The sequence below is a fragment of the Mastacembelus armatus genome, chromosome 6, assembly GCF_900324485.2.
Source record: "Mastacembelus armatus chromosome 6, fMasArm1.2, whole genome shotgun sequence".
Lineage (NCBI taxonomy): Eukaryota > Metazoa > Chordata > Actinopteri > Synbranchiformes > Mastacembelidae > Mastacembelus > Mastacembelus armatus.
The window spans coordinates 20,021,819-20,033,407 of record NC_046638.1 but is presented as its reverse complement, the minus strand read 5'-3'; the positions used below and the strand labels follow the sequence as shown (position 1 = coordinate 20,033,407).

Genomic DNA, 11,589 nt, shown 5'->3' with positions numbered 1-11,589 from the left:
GCCTACTGTTTGTGTGCTGAAATACACATATTACATTTAAAAAGAAACTTTGACATTTCTTTCTTTCTAGACACACAGATGATATTTACACTTTCAGTCATATGGTGAATGGGGTTTTAAAAGAAAACAACAAAATATTATCAAAGTCTCTAAGATTATAAGACCAAACCCTGTATAAATCATATGGAATGTACATGTATATTTAAAACCCAACATTAGTCATTTGTAACTAAAAACAAGAGGGGATAAATTACATAAATATGAAACTGAAAGTATAACTGTGATCATTGCATCATCAGCTGGTGGAAAAAGTAGAATGGACAGATTTCATAGGACAGTAAATGTCAGCTGGATATAAAACATTTCTAAAGCTGTTAAACACCATCATCCGTTAACCTCCTACAAGTAGGATCCTCTTTCATTTTTATGTCATTTTCAGCTTCTCTTCTGTGCTTTGCCCTCTTTCTTAACACAACCACTGCGACAATAACTCCAACCAACACCAGAACCACTATTCCTGCCCCCACAGCAGGCAGAGTAACATTAGAGTCTGCCTCTGCGTCAGCTGTGCTAGTGTTGTAGTTCAACATGGATGTGCATGAATGTGTCCTCAGCCCGTCTCTGACATCAAATTCAACATACTCTGCATCTTCTTCATTATACTCAACTTTGTAATCATCCTCCTCCTCCAGGAAGTGACGGCCTTCTAAAACAACACACCGATACACTACTTCATCTTTCATATCCAGGCTGGAGATTGTCAGCAAGGAGCCATTCTTAGACACAGCCAATGTGCCCCTCAAATCCTCTGGGATGGAAATAGTCTCGTCCCCTGAGTCATAGATAAGTTTATATACCCCTGATTTTTCTTGGCGGTACCAGTGCACTCTTGGGGAGTAAGCTTGGTCAGTATCACATTCTAGCAATGCATTCCTACCATCAAAATCAATTTTTTTGTATATAGATTTGGGACAGAGAAACAGCAAGTACTGCATCTCAGATGAAGAGGATATGCAAAAATAGTCCCCAGTATATATATCAGAGACTGCAGAAATTACCAGTGAGAAGTCTTTGTCACCATGTGATATACACATATGATTATTCATTATGCAGCTATCATTGATGCTACCCAGTGGGGTCTCCCAGTGCAAGTTAATACCTTCAGCAGGGCATTGTAGCACCACTCTGTCCCCTGGTGAAGCGAAAATTTCCCTGCTCTCGATGCGGTCTGGAAGGTACATGTTTTGAAAGCTGAGGCAATTCTGACCTCTGATCACAAGACAATAAAAGTGATGGTTATTGTTTAGCAAGCTGCTGTCAAGCACGAGCAACGCCCCTCTGTCTTTGACTTCTACCTTACTCTGCAGCTCCTCCACCAGAGGTGCCAGCAAAACATTGCTATCCAGGAAGAGTGTCAGTTTATAATCTGGATACATTTCATGGTACCACTGCACAGATGTTCCCTCCAGACCAGTGAAGGTGCTGTTGCACAGAAGCTCAGCCTTTCCGTCGTCTTCCTTCACAATGATTTCCTTAGATGTAACCTCTTCAGCGCACACTGAGAGTTTGTGTATGTGTTGGTTGATTAGTGAGTGGTTCTGCCAGCATTCCCTTCGATAAATCCCAGAGTCCATTTGTGTGAGGTTACTGATCTGCAGTCCGAGCAGGTGCTGAAATTGGTTGGTACTGATGCGACCCAACAAATCTCCAGGAGGTGTAATGGTTTCTGAGGAGTTTCCCAGAAGCTGGTCTCCCTCTGGAGCAGATCGATAAACAACAATATAATCCACTCCAAAACAGTATCCCATCTCAATGATGCTCCCCTGTGCTCTGATCATGGGCTCTGGCTCCCCATTGCACACATGGTGAAGGAGAAGGAAAAGCAGAAACTCCAGACATCTAATGGAGATCATGTTGACTGACTGCACAAGCATGTGCTTGTCACACTCTGGGAACTGTGCTTACAGTAAGTCTGTTTTCCTCTGCCTACTTTGGTTTGTTGCTTTAGATCCACCTCCTGCTAATATCAGATTCCTCCTCTTCCACATTGTTCCACAGTCTGGCACACACGCTTTGAGTCCCAGACTTTCAGTTATGAGTGACAGGACTGGGTGTAATGTCAGTGCAGTCATTGATTTAATTATGACAAGTCTGAGACAAATAATAGCTGAACAAAGTCAAAATGAAAAACAAAGGTTACGCTTCTGGTTGTACATTAACAGTGCTGAAGTGTAGTCGGACAGGTTTCACCCAGCTGCGGGTGTGGTCAGCCACCATGAGCTGCTTGTTTGACAGCAGAAAAAGAGATTGCTATGTACCAAGGTGTGTTTGTTAAGCATGACTGCATATTTGCAAATGTATGCTGCTTGTGGTGGCTATACCGCCCTATTTATTTAGCACCCTAGTCTGATTTTAGTTTGTGCACCACACTAGTCTGTTTGTCTGTTGGAAAGTCCTAGACCTTGTGGGTGACAGAGATCACTGACATGGGAAAACCCCGTACTTTACCCTCTAAAGGACTTTGTTTAAGTGGTGGCTTTGGTTCCATGTGGGAAAATGATGTCCTTTGTCCAAGTAAAATAAAGATTAAAACTGTTAGTGACACAGTTAGTGACACAACCGATAGTGACAAGGTGAAATAATGGAGCCATGACCTTCATACCATTCTAGTGAAGTAAAAGGACATGTAAAACAAACTTTCTCTGAACAAAATAACCACAGGGGAAAAGGACATTTTACTTCTTAACCCTCCTGTTGTCTTTGGATCAATTTGACCCATTTTCAAAAGTTAATATGTGATAACTTTGGTTTTCTTTCATATACTTAACTAAAAATGACATGGATGATTCCCTATGATAAGTGTAAAATATATGTTAATATGTTGGAAACAAGTTCACTAAAAGGATGAAACTATAAAAATTGGTGATCATTTTATACCTCATGCTTTATAAGCACTCAAAACAGAATGGGTGAATTTGGCCCAGGAGGACAAAGGTGTGTTGTATTGTCTTCAGATTTACTACACACAGAGAATGTGTTGTTGTAGTCATTTTGTACCATTCAGTCTGGGCTTGTATAAAGCAGGGGTGGGGCTCCTTTAAGTTATTTGTGCTTAAGGGCCCAGTTTCTCATAATCGGTCCACAGAGCAGCACCAAGTGTGTGAGCATCTGCAAGTAGTCTGTCGGACTGTATCACACTTTGCATGTGTTGCCAGGCAGCAATTTGGAGAGGGGCTTAACTGAGAACCATACAATGTCTGTTTCCACTATGGAGTGGATCATATTGGTTCACAGTGCTAAACTGATAAAAGGACTTGGATCGAAGGATTCTTTATTACCAGATACATGTATGAACTCTGCCTTTCGGTTCTGGCTGCCTTGCCAGTTCTTGGTATCTTTTATTTTTTTAATCTCTGCCGTTAAATTCCAGCAGAGAAAGGGAGCAAGGAAGGGTACATGCTGCCAGTTTGATTAAAATCTTGATAACATCACGATAAACTAATAACCAGATGACTTCCACGAGATGTTAAGAGAATAACACTTTGCACAGCAGCTCAACATGTTGTTTCATGCTTTCATATTTTTTCTCTTTGAAAAAGGGGGGCTTCTCATAAAGAGACATAGGTTTAATTTCACGCAGTTGCATGCAGCCTGCTTGGATGAGATTTTTCTGAGAGGCACAGGACTATCATTGTACCGATGACCAGCTCACCCCCATCAAAATAGTGGGCATTTAAAAAAAGGAAAGAAGCACCAACCTGTTTTCCTTTGAGGCATATCATCTGTTTTCTAGTACATAAACTATAACGAACCCAGATACCCACTCAGCAGCTCCTGTGCTGCTGAAGGAACAGCTTGCAGAGCTGGTCATCAAGCATCATGATTAAGCACCAACTGTGAGAAAACTCTCCATGTGTTCAGTCCAATTCTGCCCTGCCCTGATTGCACTCATCAAGGCCTGTATGCTGCAGGGTTTGGAGCTGCAGCATACAGCAGCGAATTGCTGTTTGAGATGGACATTTTGGCCAAAAGTGTTTAATTACTGGACATATGGGTTGCAATAAAAGAGCAGAGCTTTGAAAATAGAGAAGAAATTGAGGCAGTGGGAGCATAAAATAAAAAAAACAAATTTTTACGTTGTGGTTTCTGCATTCTAAAATAAAAATAAAAATAAAATACAATCAAGACTATGTTAAGGAAGGCTTTAGAGGGTCCTTGTTGCACTTTATTGCAGTACCTGGCAGAGCCTCTGCTGCTCGCTGTGGCAAACCAGACAGACAGACAGTAGAAGAAGATTAACTTTACCGATCACTTCCTGTGACCGCTCCTAGAGGTAACTTGTTTTACTCCTGTACTCGGTGCACACCTCAATTCAACATTAACTGGTCATTTTATTTCCCCAAATCCCGGAGTTAAATCAGTGCTATAACGTGACTGCTGTTAGCATGCTAACCACCTAGCATGTGTTTTCCTAACATGCTGATAAGGCTTTTATTTTGAAATCGTTAATAGCCTGCGCTGTAAAACGTTGAGATTTGTTTACTAAGTTCATTAAATGCTGCTTTATTATGCGTTTGAATGTGCTTTTTCTATATGACCGACAGTGGGCCATTGATTGTGACTGATGTTTTAGTTATCGATACATCGATGGCGCCTCACTTTGCCCTATGAAACATCTGGAAACAGCTGTTCAGAAAAATCATTATCTGTAAGTAGATCTGTGATGCGTGACATTACTCTGCACAGGTTGGCTGTTTGCAGTTCAGCGTGAAGCTCCAGAAAGATCCCCTGTTCATAATGTCAAGAGCATGTTAGGGAAAATGTGTGGGTAAAGTAAACTGTGATGATGTTATTGTCCTGATAGAAGCACATGATCAGACCTCACAGAGCATCTCACAGTTTCTGCAGTTGTTTAATACACGTTAGAAGTGTTCACTTGTTTGTTTCAGCTTGGCTGTCACCCACTGCTGTTTCCTTTTCTCTTGATCCTTTAGGTGATCAGCTCTAGGACTGTGTTATAATGTTGCGCCTGATTTCAATATCCCTGTGTCGCCAGTGTCAGTGTGTCACAGCCTTATCTCCAAACCTGCGGTCATGTGCAACACTGAACTCAGCAGAGAACCAGCAGACAGTTCAGGCTCTGTATGATCTTTCTGTGGACATCCAGAAGATCCGGAAACTCCAGGGCTGGGTCCTGTATCAGTGTCCAGCCTATACCAAGGAGGTTGCTGAACTTCTGAAGGACATGGGGGCCTCAGGCTCCATAATCGCCCGGATCTTAGCAATTCATCCCGAGGCGATCCTTTGTCACCCGGAGCAGATGCAGGCTCAGAGGGAGATGTGGATGTCTGTGTGTGCAAACCAGAAGGAGCTGGTTGGTATTATTGAGAAATTCCCAGCCTCCTTCTTCACTCCCTCGATCCACCATAACAACCAACAGAACAACATCACTTACTTCCAGTGCTTAAACCTCAACAAGCGAATCATCACCAAACTCATGGCCAGCGCTCCACAGAGTTTCAGCCGGCCTGTAGAGCAGAACGAGGTGATGGTGCGCACCCTGCAGCAGGTCTACCAGGAGCTTGGGGGTGAGGAGGACAACATGAAGATCTGGCTTCAGAAACTCCTGAGCCAGAACCCGTTTGTTCTCCTCAAGCCCCCAGAGGTGCTGAAAGAAAACCTTCTGTTCTTGAAAGAAAAAGGCTTCAGCACCGCAGAGCTCCTCCACCTTCTCTCCAAGCTCAGGGGCTTTGTCACTGAGCTGAACCCACAAAGTATGCGTTCCACCCTGGCCTACTCCCAGGACACTACAGGCTGCTCCAAGGCAGAGCTACAGAACCTCATTCTCAAGTGCCCAGCTCTGCTTTACTACCCTGAAGCTATTCTGGCTGAACGCTTTCAGGGTCTCCTCAGTGCTGGAATCAACATGTCTCAAATCATAGAGACTCCAACTGTTCTGGAGCTGACCACACAGATAGTAAATTACCGCATCCAGCGACTGCAGGGACGTGGCTATGACATAAGAACAGGTAGTCTGGAGGTCCTAAATGGCACTAAGAAGGACTTTGAGAAGAGTTATGGAAAACTACAACTATGCAGAGAGAGACCACTATTTAACCCTGCTGCCCCTTTAAACGTAGATGACTGAGAGCCTTTCTTTGGACTAATACAAGTGAACTAGAGCTGTAACTGAATGTACATATTGTTCTTGTTAATTTAATTTATCTAAGGTCAAGAGATGCACTCAGTTCGAGCATTTAATTTGTGTGTTTATTACTGCACATTAGTTGGATAACATGGATAAATGCCATTTGAACTTTTTAGTGACAATATATTTGAAAGTACATTTTTAAAATCACAGTTTTCCTCTAATTTGTGTGAATCTTAGCACCAAATGCAAAATGTATCAAAGTAACAGATTTCACTTTTAGTTCAGACTGATGATATCACACATTAAAAGCACTGCACGTTTACAGCAGGTGTAAATTAATGTTGGAAAAGATGAGGCGGCTTATGCAATGACTTTACACAGTGATATCAGAAAATGTTTTGGCACCACAATATGTCACACGTTCAAGGAAAATAAAGTCCCCTGCCAAATAAAGAAGTTGATACAGCTTATTTATAACTTACCTTATCACAATAACATTACTTAAAATGGTATAAGTATGCAATGACAGATGCATTGACTCTGCTGCAATGCAATATTATGCAACTGACTCGTCTGTCAGATGTATTGGTGAGTATAACTGAGGACAAACAAGGCTTTTCAAAGCGTTTCATTTACAGCCTGTGCAAGAATCTTATTTTCACACTGTTCTTGGCAGCACGACTGTTTCCCTCAGGGAGGAAGTGTAACTGTCTCAGATTTTTATTGTTACTTTACAGATGGAGACAGTTTATTATAAGATATTTCACTTCTGAAATGTCACATGTCACTTCATTATCATTTCAAATTCATTCAGATGCACCCACACAATAAGTTTGAAAAAGAAGGAAGGATAATGAAGTTTGTTTGATTTGGAATGAAAGTGGCTGATTTAAACACACTCTGCCATATTCAGAAAAGCAGTTGAGTTTCAGCTCATTTATGCAAAAATAATTTTCCATTATGATTGGCTCTGTTAATTAGGTTTTGTTGTCAATGTGAGACATCTGGAGATTAAAAGACTGCTCTTAAGTTAGTGCCCGCATTTATCAATAAAGAATTCTACTGAGTATTGTCTAAAACAGGAGAGGGCATTGACATGTTTCCTATCTGGTTTTGAATCTGTCTAAATGTTTGGAAGCCAGCAAAAACCCTTGAAACATGCTTAAGAGTGGCTTTTAATGGGAGCAAGCATCACGGCTAATGAAGTCATGACTTTATGCCTCAGGTTCCCTGACTCATAATGTGAATGAAAGGGGGTCACTACAAAGAGAGAGAGGACTTACATGTCCAGAGGGAGGAAGAAGAGAAAGGGAGGGAGGAAGAGAAGGTGGGTATATACATTAACTTCCACTTCCCATCTGCTGTCGTCTGCATCACTCAGTATGGTCCCGTAGTCATGGTGATTGCCACTGGGCAGATGATGCGAATGTGAGTGCATCTGGTAATGAATCTGAGCTCACCAGATGGATGTTTGACTAGAGTTCATTTTCCATTCACAACATGGAGCCTCCAAGGAACTACAACATTACCTCACGTACACTGCCCTTGATGTATTGAAGGTCATTAATGTTACACACATATCAGTAACATTTTCTTAAAGTCATCATTTTGCAATTCTACCTATTAACTTAGAGGAATTAAGGAGTTAATCAAGACATTTCAATATGATGCAGATGAGACAAGTACGGTGGCTGACAAGGGCAAACGCACTGCAACAGAGAAACGCTGCAAGAGAGAAACGCTGCAAAAGAGAAACGCTGCAAGAGAGAAACGCTGCAAAAGAGAAATGCTGCAAAATAGAAACACTGCAAGAGAGAAATGCTGCAAAATAGAAACGCAAGAGAGAAACGCTGCAAAATAGAAACGCTGCAAGAAAGAAACGCTGCAAGAGAGAAACGCTGCAAGAGAGAAACGCTTCAAAATAGAAACGCTGCAAAAGAGAAACGCTGCAAGAGAGAAACACTGCAAGAGAGAAATGCTGCAAAATAGAAACGCTGCAAGAGAGAAACGCTGCAAGAGAGAAACACTGCAAGAGAGAAATGCTGCAAAATAGAAACGCTGCAAGAGAGAAACGCTGCAAAATAGAAACGCTGCAAGAGAGAAACGCTGCAAAATAGAAACGCTGCAAGAGAGAAACGCTGCAAGAGAGAAACACTGCAAGAGAGAAATGCTGCAAAAGAGAAACGCTGCAAGAGAGAAACGCTGCAAAAGAGAAACGCTGCAAGAGAGAAACGCTGCAAGAGAGAAAAGCTGCAAAATAGAAACGCTAAGGTAACAGGCTACTGTTTCAGCCGTAGCCACGCTAACTCCCCTCAATGAACACCCCCATGTCTCCCAACGTTGTATGACACTTTTGATCTTCTTTCTTCTTTGAAGATCTTCTGTTCTTCTTTGTTCATAGCACCCCTCAGTTTGGGGTCCCCCTATCGGCCTGGCACACTTCCGTTGTGTTTTCTCTTTTGCAGCGTTTCTGTTTTGCAGCGTTTCTCTTTTGCAGCATTTCTATTTTGCAGCGTTTCTCTCTTGCAGTGTTTCTCTTTTGCAGCGTTTCTTTTTTTCAGAGTTTCTCTTTTGCAGCATTTCTATTTTGCAGCGTTTCTCTCTTGCAGTGTTTCTCTTTTGCAGCGTTTCTTTTTTTCAGAGTTTCTCTTTTGCAGCATTTCTCTTTTGCAGCGTTTCTCTCTTGCAGTGTTTCTCTCTTGCAGCGTTTCTCTTTTGCAGCGTTTCTTTTTTGCAGCGTTTCTTTCTTGCAGCGTTTCTTGCAGCGTTTCTATTTTGCAGCGTTTCTCTTTTGCAGCGTTTCTTTCTTGCAGCGTTTCTTGCAGCATTTCTATTTTGCAGCGTTTCTATTTTGCAGCGTTTTTGTTTTGCAGCGTTTCTCTCTTGCAGCGTTTCTATTTTGCAGCGTTTTTGTTTTGCAGCGTTTCTCTCTTGCAGCGTTTCTATTTTGCAGCGTTTTTGTTTTGCAGCGTTTCTCTCTTGCAGCGTTTCTCTTATGCAGCGTTTCTCTTTTGCAGCGCGTTTCTCTTTTGCAGCGTTTCTCTCTTGCAGCGTTTCTATTTTGCAGCGTTTCTCTCTTGCAGCGCGTTTGCCCTTGTTGTCCACCGTAGACAAAGGCCTCAGGTGTATAAATGCAAGTCACTTCTATCTCTCAAACCATGTCCTCTGTTGACTGCCATGTCCTCCCGTACAGTGCACTTGAATTGCACAGACAAGCCAGAGAGGTTAATAAGGAGTATAAATTGTCCCTTTTCATTTCAAACATGACACTGGTTGACATTAGCCAGGCTTAACATATTGCATTTATGGATCATATCTCACCAGAAACAGATGACATCTGCAATTAAAAGCAATGATTTCCAGCGTGAAGCCGGAGCATGGCTGACCACATCTGCAGTAAATATTTCTTATTTGAAGTCAGTGTGAGTTAATCTCAAGAATCTTTTTTAAAAGTACTGAAGGTGAAAATTTTTTTTCGTGAGGCTTAAATATTTTAACTAAAACCAACCTTAACCCTAACTCATTTTCATCAGAAACAAAAATCTAAAATTACAATATTTTAAAATTCATGTTTAATTTCCTACATGTTAATTTCAGTAATTTCATCCTTAAAAAATCTTGAACTCCAGTGTGAGTTCTCTGGTGTGTCTCAACTTTTCTAAGCACTTGCCTCACAGACTGGGATTTCAGTGCCTGCACGCAGCTCAACCTTTCTCTTCCCAGCCTACGCCACAAAGTTTGTTTTCTGTCACTACATTTCTCTCAAATCCACCTGCACCCTGGTGACACAACAAATAATACTGTACATGCTGCAGGAGGAAAATAAATGTCACATTGATGGACATCGATGTACCAAGGGTACATACTTTGTATACTGAACATCTGAAATTTACAACAGTGTGTGGAACTCCTTTGGGGACATTCAGAATGAAATTCTCTGTGGCTACAGCTTAATAATGTTTGGACACGCATTATTATGCTGTAGCCACACCTTAAATATCTCCTGCCTTAATATCTTAGGGCCACACGTTAACTATCTGATCTCCACGCATTAATGTCTTAGGGCCACACGTTAACTATCTGATCTCCATGCATTAATGTCTTAGGGCCACACGTTAACAATCTGATCTCCAGGCATTAATGTCTTAGGGCCACACGTTAACTATCTGATCTCCATGCATTAATGTCTTAGGGCCACACGTTAACTATCTGATCTCCAGGCATTAATGTCTTAGGGCCACACGTTAACTATCTGATCTCCACGCATTAATGTCTTAGGGCCACACGTTAACTATCTGATCTCCAGGCATTAATGTCTTAGGGCCACACGTTAACTATCTGATCTCCACGCATTAATGTCTTAGGGCCACACGTTAACTATCTGATCTCCACGCATTAATGTCTTAGGGCCACACGTTAACTATCTGATCTCCACGCATTAATGTCTTAGGGCCACACGTTAACTATCTGATCTCCACGCATTAATGTCTTAGGGCCACACGTTAACTATCTGATCTCCACGCATTAATGTCTTAGGGCCACACGTTAACTATCTGATCTCCAGGCATAATGTCTTAGGGCCACACGTTAACTATCTGATCTCCAGGCATAATGTCTTAGGGCCACACGTTAACTATCTGATCTCCAGGCTTTAATGTCTTAGGGCCACACGTTAACTATCTGATCTCCACGCATTAATGTCTTAGGGCCACACGTTAACTATCTGATCTCCAGGCATAATGTCTTAGGGCCACACGTTAACTATCTGATCTCCAGGCTTTAATGTCTTAGGGCCACACGTTAACTATCTGATCTCCACGCATTAATGTCTTAGGGCCACACGTTAACTATCTGATCTCCACGCATTAATGTCTTAGGGCCACACGTTAACTATCTGATCTCCACGCATTAATGTCTTAGGGCCACACGTTAACTATCTGATCTCCACGCATTAATGTCTTAGGGCCACACGTTAACTATCTGATCTCCAGGCATTAATGTCTTAGGGCCACACGTTAACTATCTGATCTCCAGGCATTAATGTCTTAGGGCCACACGTTAACTATCTGATCTCCAGGCATTAATGTCTTAGGGCCACATGTTAACTATCTGATCTCCACGCATTAATGTCTTAGGGCCACACGTTAACTATCTGATCTCCAGGCATTAATGTCTTAGGGCCACACGTTAACTATCTGATCTCCAGGCATTAATGTCTTAGGGCCACATGTTAACTATCTGATCTCCACGCATTAATGTCTTAGGGCCACACGTTAACTATCTGATCTCCAGGCATTAATTACTTTGCTCCCACACGTTATTAATGTGAATCTGAGCAGTGCTCCTAAATGATTGGTCTTTTTCACCAAATACATTTGACATGTTGCCACATGTAGAAATAATCATGGCTGAATACCATTTAGCTGCTTCAGTTAGAA

General features: G+C 41.8%; 1 protein-coding gene across 5 annotated transcripts; it reads left to right on the top strand.

Moving 5' to 3' along the window:
• The first annotated feature begins 372 nt into the window (after positions 1-372).
• Positions 373-6,598, top strand: mterf2 (mitochondrial transcription termination factor 2). Of its 5 annotated transcripts, XM_026312224.1 has the most exons (3): positions 4,323-4,333; positions 4,605-4,708; positions 4,995-6,598. In XM_026312224.1, exon 3 carries the CDS (start codon positions 5,021-5,023, stop codon positions 6,146-6,148), a length of 1,128 nt encoding a protein of 375 aa, XP_026168009.1. In that variant the 5' UTR covers positions 4,323-4,333; positions 4,605-4,708; positions 4,995-5,020; the 3' UTR covers positions 6,149-6,598. The 5 variants fall into 5 exon arrangements, with proteins under 5 accessions (XP_026168010.1, XP_026168012.1, XP_026168009.1 ...); XM_026312225.2 differs by lacking the exons at positions 4,323-4,333; positions 4,605-4,708 and adding an exon at positions 373-405; XM_026312227.1 differs by lacking the exon at positions 4,605-4,708 and having other exon boundaries at positions 4,320-4,333.
• The last annotated feature ends 4,991 nt before the right edge of the window (positions 6,599-11,589 follow it).

What these genes read in the sequence shown, in the direction of transcription:
- mterf2 (XM_026312225.2), top strand. Translation starts at nt 5,021, where the DNA reads ATGTTGCGCCTGATTTCAATATCCCTGTGTCGCCAGTGTCAGTGTGTC.